This window comes from Mycena indigotica, assembly GCF_014461135.1.
Source record: "Mycena indigotica strain 171206Taipei chromosome Unknown Mind.scaff0001, whole genome shotgun sequence".
NCBI classification, from domain to species: Eukaryota; Fungi; Basidiomycota; class Agaricomycetes; order Agaricales; family Mycenaceae; genus Mycena; species Mycena indigotica.
The window spans coordinates 5,136,289-5,150,155 of NW_023503000.1; the positions used below are offsets into that span (position 1 = coordinate 5,136,289).

The 13,867-nt window shown below is 51.4% G+C and overlaps 7 protein-coding genes across 7 annotated transcripts; 4 read left to right on the plus strand and 3 right to left on the minus strand.

Annotated features, from left to right (window-relative positions):
• Window positions 1-60: 60 nt before the first annotated feature.
• MIND_00142600 (uncharacterized protein) lies at window positions 61-1,427 on the plus strand (the record flags this gene model as incomplete). Its single annotated transcript, XM_037358353.1, has 5 exons — window positions 61-195; window positions 250-591; window positions 646-819; window positions 868-1,299; window positions 1,347-1,427. The coding sequence occupies 5 exons, from the start codon at window positions 61-63 to the stop codon at window positions 1,425-1,427; spliced, it is 1,164 nt and encodes a 387-aa protein (XP_037226263.1).
• A 322-nt stretch (window positions 1,428-1,749) lies between these two features.
• On the plus strand, window positions 1,750-2,345 carry MIND_00142700 (uncharacterized protein; the record flags this gene model as incomplete). The annotated part of the gene is made up of 4 exons (XM_037358354.1): window positions 1,750-1,775; window positions 1,824-1,941; window positions 1,989-2,049; window positions 2,101-2,345. The coding sequence occupies 4 exons, from the start codon at window positions 1,750-1,752 to the stop codon at window positions 2,343-2,345; spliced, it is 450 nt and encodes a 149-aa protein (XP_037226264.1).
• Window positions 2,346-2,529: 184 nt separating this feature from the next.
• On the minus strand, window positions 2,530-4,745 carry MIND_00142800 (uncharacterized protein; the record flags this gene model as incomplete). Its single annotated transcript, XM_037358355.1, has 12 exons — window positions 2,530-2,543; window positions 2,589-2,678; window positions 2,729-2,872; window positions 2,919-2,970; window positions 3,015-3,108; window positions 3,155-3,701; window positions 3,752-3,858; window positions 3,905-4,008; window positions 4,054-4,095; window positions 4,143-4,179; window positions 4,228-4,397; window positions 4,443-4,745. 12 exons carry the CDS (start codon window positions 4,743-4,745, stop codon window positions 2,530-2,532), a joined length of 1,704 nt encoding a protein of 567 aa, XP_037226265.1.
• Window positions 4,746-5,699: 954 nt separating this feature from the next.
• MIND_00142900 (uncharacterized protein) lies at window positions 5,700-8,035 on the plus strand (the record flags this gene model as incomplete). The annotated part of the gene is made up of 13 exons (XM_037358356.1): window positions 5,700-5,894; window positions 5,945-6,052; window positions 6,102-6,265; window positions 6,315-6,397; window positions 6,497-6,703; window positions 6,754-7,160; window positions 7,208-7,272; window positions 7,323-7,397; window positions 7,450-7,543; window positions 7,594-7,645; window positions 7,694-7,837; window positions 7,883-7,972; window positions 8,022-8,035. 13 exons carry the CDS (start codon window positions 5,700-5,702, stop codon window positions 8,033-8,035), a joined length of 1,698 nt encoding a protein of 565 aa, XP_037226266.1.
• A 224-nt stretch (window positions 8,036-8,259) lies between these two features.
• On the minus strand, window positions 8,260-9,598 carry MIND_00143000 (DBR1 domain-containing protein; the record flags this gene model as incomplete). The annotated part of the gene is made up of 9 exons (XM_037358357.1): window positions 8,260-8,330; window positions 8,388-8,654; window positions 8,707-8,769; window positions 8,817-9,066; window positions 9,114-9,184; window positions 9,228-9,247; window positions 9,371-9,404; window positions 9,461-9,526; window positions 9,574-9,598. The coding sequence occupies 9 exons, from the start codon at window positions 9,596-9,598 to the stop codon at window positions 8,260-8,262; spliced, it is 867 nt and encodes a 288-aa protein (XP_037226267.1).
• Window positions 9,599-12,183: 2,585 nt separating this feature from the next.
• Window positions 12,184-12,959, plus strand: MIND_00143100 (uncharacterized protein; the record flags this gene model as incomplete). Its single annotated transcript, XM_037358358.1, has 4 exons — window positions 12,184-12,307; window positions 12,357-12,513; window positions 12,560-12,777; window positions 12,826-12,959. 4 exons carry the CDS (start codon window positions 12,184-12,186, stop codon window positions 12,957-12,959), a joined length of 633 nt encoding a protein of 210 aa, XP_037226268.1.
• A 72-nt stretch (window positions 12,960-13,031) lies between these two features.
• On the minus strand, window positions 13,032-13,688 carry MIND_00143200 (3-hydroxyanthranilate 3,4-dioxygenase; the record flags this gene model as incomplete). The annotated part of the gene is made up of 3 exons (XM_037358359.1): window positions 13,388-13,688; window positions 13,145-13,337; window positions 13,032-13,095 (listed from the first exon to the last, which is right to left on the minus strand). The coding sequence occupies exons 1-3, from the start codon at window positions 13,653-13,655 to the stop codon at window positions 13,032-13,034; spliced, it is 525 nt and encodes a 174-aa protein (XP_037226269.1). The 5' UTR covers window positions 13,656-13,688.
• Between the last annotated feature and the right edge of the window lie 179 nt (window positions 13,689-13,867).

Sequence of the window (13,867 nt, forward strand, 5' to 3'; positions counted from 1 at the left end):
CGCCGTGTTCACACGTCTCACTCTTCCTGCGCAATACCCTGCTCTTCAGCTGTAATTGCAATGAAAGCTCCGGCAGTGAACGCTGAAGGCAGTGAAAATGCGAAGATCACCTCCTCTGTTGTTGTAGTAATTCCAGGCCTAAGCTCTTGCCAGGCCGCATTTTCCTGCGATAGCATGCTCGAAACACAACTTGGCGTGCGCGCTCTTCTGTGCCAAACCCTTTTTCAAAGTTCCTCTTATAAAGGCTAGAGCAAGTTCTCCGTACCCATAATGATCTTCGGAACGTCCGTCACTTTCTTTTCTCTGGCCCTCGCCGTCGCTGCAACGCGGATCCACAATGGCGCTCCAGACTGTGATATATTTTGTTTCCAACTGGCTCATTCAAGACTGATCTGTGCCCCGACTCTAGTTGAAGGCCACGGATGCCTCGCGGTAAGGGAAAACCGCGACGGTGCAATGGTCACCATCGAGGATTGCAGACTTGGCGACATCAAAGATAAACCGGACACAGTTCACTTCGACTGGGAGGTCGCGTTTTCCAAGAACGAGCTGTCCTCTAGCAAACAGCAAATCAGGGTCTATGGCGACAAGGTGCGATTTGCGGGTCGATTAGCCTCAAAGTGAAATTCTGACTAGGCAACGTAGTGTCTTGAGTTCATCACGGACACAGCGCAGATTGGTACCTGCGACGAGAGCAACACTAATACCAGACAACAGTGGATTGCGCGGCCCGACTTCAGCCTTGAATGGGCAGGCGCGGCCTCTGGTCAGTGTCTCGACCTCCGAGATCACGAAGCCAGCTTTGGAACGCCTGCGGTGGTGAGTTAACCACTGTTCATGCCAGATTGAGTAATAGAATCGCTGCAGGTTTCGCTCTGCTCTGCCCACACAACTCAGGACTGGGCTGCCGCCCCCATGACCAAGCCTGGTATCTGGCTCACAAGCTTCGACAGTAACGAGAAGGGCACGCCGTACTGCATGGCGGCCTCATCCCAGGATGACCAAGCGCCTGTCGCCCTCGTCAGATGCACTGCCCTGCGGGAGCTCTACCCCACCGGAAGCGTCACGTGGACCGTCCCCGCCATCCCCTTCAGCGGCTACATCCGCACGCCCAACGACAAGTGTCTCACCGCGCGCTTCCGAACTGAGGGCGGCAGACTCACCGTCGAGGCCTGTCCCGCGCGAACGGGCGTCAACTCCAACCAGCGCTTCGTCCCGCTTCACGACGGGCGCTTCCAGCTGGAGGGCACCAACTTCTGTGTCGATTTGACTGATGGCCAGCCTCTTGTAGGAAACCCGGTATGCTTCCTCACGCGTCATTGTTTTGTTTTAACAGTCACCCTTAGCTCCAAATCTCCGGGTGCGACGGCACACCAAACCAGATATGGACTCGTGTTGAGCGAATTCGTCGGTTGCCATCTTATTAGTATGAATAGATAATCGAATACGCGTTGATTGAGGAAGAAATTGAGTGCGCGATTTAAAAAGAGCACGGTGCATAGCCTGAGACATTAGTGTTAGGATGGTGGTCAACGGATACGCTCAACGCGCGTCTATGTCTGGTTCGGAGTTTGAAGCTGCGAGGGTGTTGAAGGAGACTTTCCAACCAGAAAGTCGGTATGAATGGCCAGAGACAAGGCATTGGTGAGCGCATATGTTTGCTCGTGATCGCACGTCTGAATCAGGCACCGATAACGCCAACAACGATGATGTGGACGCGAGCACACTTTTTCTTTCTCCTCCACGACCATGTCTGCTACCGGTCGCAGCCCTCTGTACGTGTCTCTTACCTTTCTGGACAGAAACCAACCCACCGCTGTTAGCTCTGTTGTTTTCCTCCTCCACATTGCACTTGAAGTCCCGCTGGCAATTCAGGGTGTTTTTTCGCCCACGAGCCTCCCTTTCGTGCAACTCAACAACACCACCCTCGTCATCCTAAAAGCACGTCGTGTTATCTTCTCCCGCCACCGTCTAACCCACTTCGATAGTTGTACTCCGCTCTCGTGCTCGGGCTCTGTCTTGTTACGTTCCTCTGCTACAGTTTACCTGGTGAGTCGCTTCCCGTGCATTCTGTCAGTGTTCACCATTTGCGTCCCACAGAATTCCTGCCCGGCAAACGCGCTTTGGCCATCGGCCTGTGTGTCTACCACACCGCCTGCTCCACCATCCTATATAACGCCCCTCGCTTCATTCCGGCCTCGTTTGGCGGGATCTTTGAGGCATATCGTGTTACCCCAGAAATCGTCTGGGGCACCCTCCACGGCCTCGTCGGGCTCAGCATGGTTATATGGTGGCAAGGCACAGTACATTACGCGCAGCTTATGAGGGGGGCAGCGCCGCAATAATTATTGCCTGTTTTACCTTGTTCAATGAACGCACCAAAGAAAATTCGTGGAGAATCGAGAACTGGAATGCTGGACATATATAGACCGCGTTCTTAAGCAGTAGGCTTGTTCTCGCTCTCTATCTCAAAGCATTCCGTGTTGGTGGTACATACTGGGGCAACAAGTGAAATAAATAAATGAGTGTTCAGATGCGAACTCCTGCGGGGGCGATTAGTGATGGCTGACAATTGAGAGAGCACCTACCCTGGTCTGCAACAGGCGGGTTCGCTCCCGACCCAACCATAACATGCGCTCCCACACTGGTTGTGTCGCCAACCGTGACAAAGATAAACGCTGTGCATGTTTAAACTCTCAAGTAGGAAAACGTGTGGAAGTACACTTACCGGGACCCGGAGGGTACACACGGTTGTTGGGCGGGCTCATAATCGAGAGCGACCGCTTGTTCGGTGCGAGAACGGCATCCATAAACACGAGTCGCTCGCTCGAGTGGAATGCGTGCGAGGAGAAGCCGAGATCCATGAGTGCGACTGTGGAAATTAAGTCGGAAGATAAGATGGTGGGCTATTTGCAGACCTTTGATGCTTGAGGTCGACACGCCAGCAGGAATATCGATGTTGATGTTGAACTGGAGTTTGTCAGCGGATAGATATAAGAATAAGGCGACTGTACCCGTTGGTTGAATGCGATCTTGGACGGGACGTTAGAGAGCACTGGTCGGGCCATCGACATGAAAGGAGGGTCCAGAGTTTCCACACGCAGCTCTCTGACTACATGTTAGAAGCGAGAAGGGCAATTCAGACATCACCCACGATGAGAATCCAGGTTGACCAGGCGGAACAACAGTGACATTGTCATTAGGATTCGATCCAGCGAGGAGAATATTTCCCTGGGGAGTGAGGGAGGCCGTCGAATGGTACATTCGCGCGATGTTGGTGGTTGGGAGACCTTCTTGGCTCATCCGCTTGCCTACTGCGGCATCAGGAGAGTAGAGAATCGGCGTTGAAACTGGATGGTCGGCATTGGAGTTCCCTGTAGTCTTGCCAATGGAATTGACGGCAGCATAGCCCGTGAGTCCGCCGTTGGTAATCAGTACCTGACCATTCGGCAGGAGAATCATCTCGGGCATCATTCGGCCTTGCGGCATGTGTTCAACTTGCCAGCCACGCGCAATCCCAGCGGGCGTGACCGTGAGACGTGCACATTGGGAGGTCGCAGGGTCCTGAGAGGAGAGCTGCTCAACTGGAGTGGTGTCGCTCTTTGTGGAGCCTCCGCACGCGAGCACTTCAGGAGTGAAGAGTGGCGGAGAAAGTGGGAGCATGGTGATAGTACCGTCGAATGGGTTTGATACTCGTTGACCTTGCGCAGGAGAATTAACTTAATGTAGAGAAAGAAGGGTGGTATCAGACCATTGGGTAGATCAGGTAAAATGGTCTCTGTCTTTGCTTCGATATCGTAGATGATCGTTTGGTTGTTTGCCAGCATGAAAACCTTGCCATCTGGTAGAGAGAATGCTCTGAACAGGAGATCAATAGTTTATCTTCGAGAAGAAACAACTGAACCTTGGGAAAAGGTTAACAGGAAGACTCCGCTGGAGGAATGCGGATGGTCTGGGAACGCCACCGTCCTTGGGCGGGAAGAACTCGAACGAGTTCACAGGGTCAGTCTTGAAAAAGGTCATTCGACATCTATCAGACTTGAAACGCCGTACATTGTAAAACTTGGTTTCCTCGTGAATGCCACCGATGATCATCTACAAAAGGGTCAGGTTTTGTGTACATATAGTGAGTCGGTACAGACGAGAGAGCCGTCGAAGATTCTGACTGATGACGGATACCTGATTTCAAGGGTCAAAATAATGTGGATAGAGGGAATATATACTGACCATCTGGTTTCCGCGAGGTGGAGAGTTTCGAGGTCTTCAAAGACTGTGCATCCCGGGCCTACCCCAGCTGCATCAGTGCAAGGGCCAAACAAACGTAGACCCATGCGGCCATCGACGGCGCCAGTGTTGTTCACGTCCTCTGGAGCGGGAATTTGACCTCCAACACTGACCTAAGCAAAGTGAGAGCAGAAAGGATCTAGCAACAATGGGCTGACCATGGTACCATTGCTCAAGATGGAGCCCGACGCACAAAAAGTGTCGGATACCAATTTCAATGGTGTAGCCGTGTTGGTTTCCATATTCCACAGGGCGCCCCATGCGACCTTGCCGTTAGCAGTATGCAGTGGGTCATTTGTCGCGCGATCGAAGAACACAGCAAGTGTGGGTGATACGACGATCGACTCCAGAGCGACAATCCCAGAGTTGCCTTTCTCCACGAATCGCCACGCAGGAGCGGGCGGGGCGGACGATGCTAGACCCAAGAGGGAGGACAATAGGGCGGCTATAGTGATGCGCATTTTTTGTCCCAACCAGTGGTGAACCACGAAAGAAACATGCTAAAAGGGAGGCGCTTTTATAGTACGAGCATGGTCGAGAGAAATCCGAAATGCCTCGTTGTGGGAAGTCTAATTGGGACCTTTTCACCAAATAGTCTCAGAGGAGCTGGTCGGGAGGGCGTTGTCTCGTTACCGGTTCAGGCTGGTTGGACGTCATCGCGTAAAGGTGAGCGCCAGCCTGCGACTCTGCCAGTCCGAGAACAGCGTACGATATTTTTAAAAGGATTTTGAGTCGCAGACTCTCGGCGCGTTCCAATAGACGCGCGTGGCTGTATGGTTCAACCTTGGTGAGTGTTCATGATCAAGGTCAAGTGAGCGTTTCGTGGCTGACATCAGCGGTTCTCACTCTTGAACAAACCACCAATCACAGTCACTGGTTTTGCTGCTTACGCTCGTCCTCCTTGCCGTTGCATACGCCTCACCCAGCAGTGTTTTTATTTTGTTCACCTCAAATTTCCGGCTACACCAGCAACCCATATCCAACATGGTCTGGTCCATGTTGTAGTTCCAGCAACCACAGTCGCAAGAAATGAGGAAACGGAGCTTGAGTCATTTGTGCCCGAATCCACGCTTTCCCTACTGAAACGAGTTCGGTTCGCACAACTCGTCGCGAGAATTCACGTCGTAGAGCCTCCCATTGGGAACTTCTCGTGGATGTAACATTTTGCAACCCCCACAGTGCTGCCCATATCCCAGCAACCGGTTTCTTCACGCTCCATTTGGACGTTTTCTACCCACCGTTTGCATTCGCCGTTGGATTCAAGGCTCTCTCGATCAGGAAACGAGGATGGAAACGCTAGACAAACAGACTTCTCGGGCACTCTTTCTCATCTGGGCACTCCCTCTTCTCCCAGCCTTATCGCCCAAATGTTTATTTAACAACGTGCGCTGCACTCTTTTTCTTGCCCCCGTGCGATGCTCCGTCTCGGTTCATTATTGGCGCTTGCTTACCTTTTTACTCAAGGGACGACTGCGCCGGCCCCGGCATGGCAGTTCGTTGAGAAAGGAAACTCTGGCATCGTGGCCCTTGAGGCCATTGTCGTGTCTCCATCCCTCGTTGTATTTTTCGATCGAGCAACGAACGATCCGCTCAAGACCGCTGATGGCCGGGTTTGTGGTCGCAGCGCTCTCCCCAATCTAGATGCTTATTTCTTCCACAGACGGCTTGGGGAGCTCTCTGGAATCTTGAAACTAATCAGGCAACTCCTCTGAAGCTCGTCTCGGACTCGTTTTGTGCGAGTGGCTCATTATTGAGCAATGGGACTATGGTACGTTTTGGCCAACACGATCACGATCATAAGCTGATTCTCATTGCAGGTCAGCGTTGGAGGCAATATTCCTGCTCCTGCCGATTTGAATCAAACTGCTGCTTCGGACGGAAGAATGGGGCTACGAATGTTTGGCCCATGCACGGATGTCAACGGCGTTGGCTGCACGATTTTTGAAGACCTCGATAACATTCATCTTGTGGAAACCCGGTGGTATGCGTTGTTTCCTCTCAACATGACTGTGTGATCCTAACACGACCAGGTATCCGTCGTCTTTGAGGATATTTGACGGCTCTTTGATGGTTGTCGGGGGCGTTCACGCTGGTGTCCCATTCTACAATGTTCGTCTCTTTCATAGCTCATACCTAATTCGCTAAAAATACTTTAGACCGGTTAATACCATTACGAGTTTCGATTACCTGCTTTTCTAACATTTTCACCTAGACCCTGTCAATTCCTTCGAGTTTTTCCCTTCTAAGGACAATGGAGTCCCTCGTCAATCCCCCTTCTTACAGAGAACTGCCCCTGTCAATCTCTTCCCTCGAGTCTTTGCGCTTCCAGATGGCAAAATCTTCATGCTCGCAAATAACCAATCCATCATCTACGACATTGAGACGAACAAGGAGACCATATTACCGGACCTTCCTAATGGTCTGGCTGATTTTATCGGTGACACTAGCGTAACTTACTTCCTTCTCCAGGACAAAGGGTTTCAAATCCATTTGACGGAACCCTTACGATGCTCCCGCTCTCCCCACCGCTGTATGTTCCTGAAGTGCTTGCTTGCGGAGGTTCCACGAAAAGCGACACGACACCAGTTGCAGACCTTTCGTCTCAAGATCCGGCGACCTCTCAATGTGCCCGTCTGACTCTCACACCCGCCGGAATCGCACGAGGCTGGGAAGTCGAACATATGCCGCAGGGCCGAATGATGCCGGAGATGATCCTCATGCCAAATGGCCAAATCCTAATTATCAACGGCGGCGCGAGCGGTTATGCTGCTCTCAACTCAATTGGCACTACGACTGGTGGCTCCAATGCTGACCATCCAGTTTTGACCCCGATCCTATATTCACCTGATGCTGCTGTGGGAAGGAGGATGTCACAGGTAAGCATGTCGTTCGCCAGATGTTTCTGCACTCAACTCCACTTTAGGACGGTCTCCCGACAAGTAACATCCCGCGTCTTTACCATTCCACGGTGACTCTGCTGCCGCAAGGGTAACTAGCCCGATTATTAATGTTTCCATCTCCTAACCTTTGCCTGTTAGAAACATTCTCCTTGCAGGCTCGAACCCGAATCCAAATGTCACCATAATCCCTGCAGGCCAACCTGGCTTCTCTTCGTAAGCCTGCTCTTCGCTCTGCCTTGTATTCTATTCATCGAGGGAATGTCAGGGAGTTCCGCGTCGAGACACTCGATCCTCCGTTCATGTCAATGGCACGCCCGGTTTTGAGCAATGTCCCATCCAAAATTCTCTTCAACCAACGGGTAGGCGCTAACTGTTCCCCTAAATGCAAGAAGCTCAGTCTTGCGCATAGTTTACCATCGACGTCAACATGCCAGCAGGCGTCTCGCCCGTGGGATTGAAAGGTCCAAAGCTCAACCCGCGCTATCTAATTTAATCTGATATCCAAACAGTGGCCTTGATGGACCTTGGTTTCTCCTCTCACGCTTTCCATTCAAGCACCCGTCTCGTCTTCATGGACGCAGTGTTGTCACCCAACGGACGGTCGCTCACCATCTTGAGCCCTCCAAACAATCGCGTCTATCCTCCAGGGCCTGGTATGCGTCATTTATTTTTTGCTTTCCTTTTTCATGCCTTTCCAGGGTATATATTTGTCACAGTGGGAGACCGCACGAGCGTTGGCGCCCATGTTATGGTTGGGTCGGGTGCCAACCCACCGGTTGCTAATCAAGGTGCGAATTTGATCCAAGTTTTCGTAGTGCGACTCAACTCGTCAACCAGGCATCTTTATCTAAAGTTGTAATCAATCACAATTCGCTCTTTCTCTCTCTTCGAACCTTCAGCCCTTGAGTTTCATCAACAAGTTGTCGTCGGAGTGGTTAAAAAAATTCCTAATAGATGCCTACGCAGGTACTGGTACTCATTACACTACATTGACACATCCGATAAAATACACTGAGATAGGGTAGATTCACATAGCAGTCCTTTTCCATCCAGTCGCACACACCCAAACCCGCTCTCACTGGAATGTCTCTCGCCCGCCGGGACCGGGCCGGCTAGTTACATCACGTTCTGTGTGGGGTTGTGTCACTGGTTCATCGAAATCGGCGAAGGGGTTTTCTTTGTCGTTTCCATAACCAGGCGCACCAGCATATTCTGCAGGCTTTGGTCCGTCTCGAGGGGGAGGTGGACCAGCGGGAGGGGCATAGACAGGATTGGGGTTTGCGTAAGGAGCAGCATAGCCCAGATTTGGCACTGATGGATTGTAGGGTGGGTTGTAGTGAGATGGATAGGCGCCGTTGAACTGGCCGTTAAACTGATTGGAGGGAGCGCGGAGTGAGTTGACAACGCTGGTCGGGTCAAGAACTTGACGGTAGTAAGCCCAGCCAAGAGCGGAGAAGAAGCCCCATATCACTGTAAAGCCGTTGTCAGAGACGAACAACGCCAAAATAGCGCAGTGACTCACCCATGGTGATAAGCAGGGAGATGATCAGTTGCCACGAATCTCGGTTATACTCACGGTTGCACCCTAGTAGGCAAGTCAACGAAGACCAAGAGGAAGACAACCAAACATACAGTTCGCAGCATCGGTGGCGTCCAAAGTTTCGTGTCTTGAGGGCCCCCACCAGCCGTAGGGATATACGGCAAACCGCGCACCTGTGGTGATGTCCGTGCAGACTTTGAGAATGTCGCCCTTGGATGTGAAATGGATCACAATTCGTAAGACGCTGGCTCCGACAGCGAGGAGGATGCCCAGAAATGTAGCATATGCATAAGCCCCAACAAGACTTGCACGTTGTAACGTTGCCGCCAGTACTCCAAACGACTGCAAGTATAATGAGCAAAATCTTTCTAGACAAAACCGTTACACACCTCAATGAGAGTTAGGGCCATGTAGATTGCTCCCAGAACAATCGCAAATGTAGCGAGTTTCGGTACATCCTCTGCTCTGGTGAGATTTTGTGGCACATGATGTGGTCGACATACCTCGCTTGTCAAAGCTGATACTACGGAAGAAGCTAATCTTGAACAGGAGTTAGTCAGGTCAAAGGGAGGAGGAATAACAACATACGCCTCTAAAGAAAGGTTAGTAGAATGCCGCGGAATCAGAATACTTATGGTGAACTCACGAAAACAGCGACCAAAGCGCAGTAATGGCACCAACTGAGAGAAACCAAAAGTCAGCTTCGATGTCCGGTGGAAAGAGGCGAGAGACTGGCCCCCAATGACCACAGGTCTTAGATTGGTACGGTAGACTCGGTTGAAGCCAAATCTGTTGGGGGCACCTTCGACGAGAGGTAAGAACAAGAATCTTGAGTCTAAGAAGCCAAACCTGGAGGAGGCGGACGTGTAGACATGTTGGAAGGGTAGAAGATCGTGAAAGTGGGGAAGAAAGAACAAATAAGAGGAGAATGGAAAGGTCTTGAATGGGGAGGCTGTGCACCGTGACCGTGTCACAATGCTGTTTCGCGCAGCGATGTCAGACGATTGTGGCCGGGTTGACCGTGCACATCGCCGACCACATCCCTTAAGTACTGTGCAAGGCTGTTCAGTTCTCGAGCCGCGGCTTGATTTATCAGCGCGCCCAAGTATCGCTACCCACGGCAATCTCTCATCTCAACGCAACATTCATCAAGAATCTAGACAGGCAAAAGGCGTCAAGCAAACTGTGTACAATCAGAGAACTCAACGCATAGCCTCGGTTGAACGAATAGCTTGATCAATTATGCAACCCGACCTCCAACAAGGTCAATCAACTCGAACGAAATGTGTTTGCCGTCTTCACAAATAAAGACCTTAGTCACAAAGAAAAAGTGGGTGGATGGATGAGATTGTAATTTTTTGGGTTGGAAATGGGTCACAGAAGCATTTCAGGTGAGATTCTCGGTTTTTCGTGTCAACCTCTCACACTCCGAACAGCCAAAACGAAACTCCACAGTTCAATGCAAACATTTTTGTCAACAACTCTATCCATCGAACTTGGCTGCCACAGTGACGGATGCTGAATGACCGGTCATAGTATGGTCAAGAAACGTTGGGGTGGTTGGTTGGGCGTCTGGTTGTCTGTCAATGAGCAAGGCCGCATCGCATCCTCGAGTGAGTTCACCCGCTCTAGTCAATCAATTATCTTCACGCGTGGAAGAATCTCAAGGATCAGGCCGGGTGAAAAGACACGACGGATTCGCACTTCAATCTGTATTTACATGCTACTATGTTGCGACTCTTCCGTCTCTTTTCCCGTTCAAAAAGGCGCAATGTCAATTAACGTGCGATTGGTCGACCCGAAGGTCTCAAGCCCGAGGCCCACGACAAGGGTGCACGAGGGTTGTCAACCCTTCCTCGGGAACAGCAACGACGGCTCACATTGTCCGCGGCTAACTAGACTCAAATCGTCAGCAGTTGAAAGGACGAGAACGATGAAGCTTACCAGAGGGGAGTGCCAACTCGCTGTGTACTGGAGTACTCGAGAACGCCGGGTCCGCCGTGTGCCCCGAGCGACCGTGAGGCCCCCAGGGGACATTCCCGACGGCAAGAATCACCTCCTGGCCCGGTCTGCGAATAAATCAAGTCAGAACAAAACGAACATCGAAATGAAAGGGGACATACACGACTTGCAAACGACCAGACGGTGTCGCTCAGACTCCGGTAGGCAATTTCGCCAACCAACCACCCGCACAACCAAGCTTTTCTCCAGGCAGCCGGCTACACAGGATACTCGGTCAGGATCGTAAACAGGTGGAGATTGACGATCCGGTTGGACGAGGGCTCAGCGCTATACCCGGAATCGGAATTTCCTAACCCACGGTTAAAGCAAGGACCCAGTCCCCAACATTGACCATGGCCCGAGTACCCATCCGCTTGCAATGAGTGACGCATCCACGCCGCCAAAGCATAGACCGCAAGTCCCGAGCTCACGGGTGTTGGCCGGTCCGTCCCGAAATCTGACCGTTGTCGCGTACCTGAAAAGAGAACAGAAACCCAACACAACGCTGCCAACTTGCAATGGCCTACGTTCTTGTCGCTCGGGCAGTATCGCCACCCACCACTGGTCGGGCTATTCTGGTTCTCGCGGCAGCCGGTTCTACACGCGATACTGGGACTAGACACCGACGAATGGGAGTCTGCGAGCCGGTTGTACGAGGGCTCGACGCTAGACCCGGAGTCGGAATTTCCTAACCCACGGTTAAAGCAAAGGCCCAGTCCCCGAGGTTGTGCCGCGGCCGGTCCCTCGCGACGAAAATAATGACAAAACCTGTAGAAGGTTAGTCGTTTCTCGGGGGCCCCCATGATTTTACTATAGAGCTTGCTGGACCTTTATACTTTTCGTCCCAGACAAACCTCAGGAGCGGGTACAGTGCGGATACAGGCGGATGCAACCAAGACTTGAAATTCTTTCAGACATCGATGATTTTCTTGTGGAGCCTTAGACAACCGAATCGCAGTCCGTTAACAAGCTTACAACTTTAGTGTTTTTGATCTTGCTCTGATTTGCGCTTTAGATTGGGTTTGCTAGGTCCATTTCCTGTAGTGTTCGTTCAAGTGCAGAGTAGAAGAAAATTAATTCAGATCACGTGGCCAGCAAACACTTGGCCCGAACTTTTGAGGACCATCGAACTATTTTTTTTATTCCCATGCCTCTCATCTATAGATGGCTTCTCCGCTTGCCTACTTGTTGCGCCGCAGTACTCGTAAACTAACGGTATCCAAAGCATGAAGCCTAAGTATCACGTTCCAACACGGTTCGCATGCATGTTTTCACTTGCTGATTACACTTGTCCCATTCTTTACTGACCTTGCAATTGGCGCAGCTGCTTAGACAGAAGATAGCGGAGCTGATTTGCACCCGCAGAGATGAGCTTTGCCGCAGCCCAGCGCGCAGTTCGCCATCTCAATTCTATAAAAGCGTTTTGGTCCAGCAGTCTCAATTATCCCAACCTTCAAGATGGACCGTGTCGCTGAATCAGAGCCTCTTCTCCAACCAACTGCTCCCGCAACACCAGATTTGGACTTACCGACCGTTATTGCCGCGGCAAGAGCCAACCGCATTCGACGCGTCTCCCTCCTGTGTTTGTACAACTGTTCATCTTTGAACCAGAGCTGATTAGACCCCTCTAGTGGCTATAATTGTTGCCGCCCTCCTCGAAGTCGCGCTCTTCGCACGCATCGTCGTTGCTTACGCCAACGGAAATGCACACCACAAGGACATCGCCTTCTACGTTCTCGGTCCAGCGGCATTGACTGCTTCTGTGACCACTTTTGTCATCATTGTCCTGTGAGTCCATATTACTTGTGGTTGCCCGCCTCTGATATTGGACAAGTTTCCGTGCAGGAAGGCGCCGCTTGACGACCAAATGGACAAGGGTCACTGTTCAGATCCGGATTCTCGTCTTATACGCCGTTTGCTGGGCGATTATCGCCTCGTTGATCACCTATCTACCTGAGCAATGCCCCCACAAAGACGAAAGCGACTGGGCTGGTACTTGCAGCGGCCTTTATACGACTACGCTCGTACTCAACTGGATATTTATTGACCTGTGTGAGTGGAACTCTTCCGTGAAGCTGAGTTGGTCATGACATCGTTTAGTACTGATTGCTGCGTATGCTACCTATTTTCGAGCCAAATTAGTGCATGGCACTAACCTAGTGCGCCATCCTGAGGTTCGCATGATCGCAGCCTGGCGCCTGGCCGAGGTAGAAGATGGGACCGTCCAACTCTAACAATCGTTTTTCTTTATTACGACTTGTACTGTATAACGTTGTGAAACTGCTATTTGATACCTTCTTTCTGCTTTACATGGGTTTGGCGACCGCTCCACAGCCTTTGCATGTCCGAATATTCTCGTCGCCTTGCCACCTTAGAAAGTCGTTAGTCTAGTTAAAGCAAATAAAAACTGCAGGCTAACCGTTGGATCACTGGCTTGAGCTGGGTGCCGAGGTCTGTTACATGGAACGACTCTTCGTAGATAATGGTGGGCTCCGAATGTACTTCGCTTTTGCAATACCAGCGCAGTCGGTCAAGAGACGCTTCCGGCCGCACGCGCTCCATGACGAGGCCGATGGTGTCGGCAAAACGGACGGGGTTGTGGGGCGTATTAGCTAGCGAGATTAGATAGCAGAAACTTGAGGCAAGAGCTCATGAAGCGTACGCGGCAGCAAAAACATCTCCCCCTCCTCGATTCTGATATCGCGAAATAGTCCATCGTCGACGACACGCAGGAGCATCCCGCCCTTGTGCTGGTAGAACCACTCCTCCGTCTCGTTGACGTGGTAATCGTTCCTTTCGTTGGGCCCACCAACAGCCATCACCACAAAGTCTTTGCCTTGATAGAGGCAGAAGTTGTTCACTGGTGGTGTCAACTTATGTGAGTTATCTGCGAGCCATTTGGGAAAGTTGAGTGGAGGAAGCAGAGGCATTGGTCGTTCAAGGCAACCAAGTGTCGACGGCCCGGGTAACCGGTGACAACCAATTTTCTGCTTGACTCAAAGGCCAATTGTAGTGGACTAATAGAAGACGCCCATCTCGTGTCTTCGTAGATCGAACGGCACATAATGATACTTATACTCAAATGGACATGTCAGGAGAGTCATGGGCGAGCAACAGAAAGACACTGGGGTGAGGTCACGAG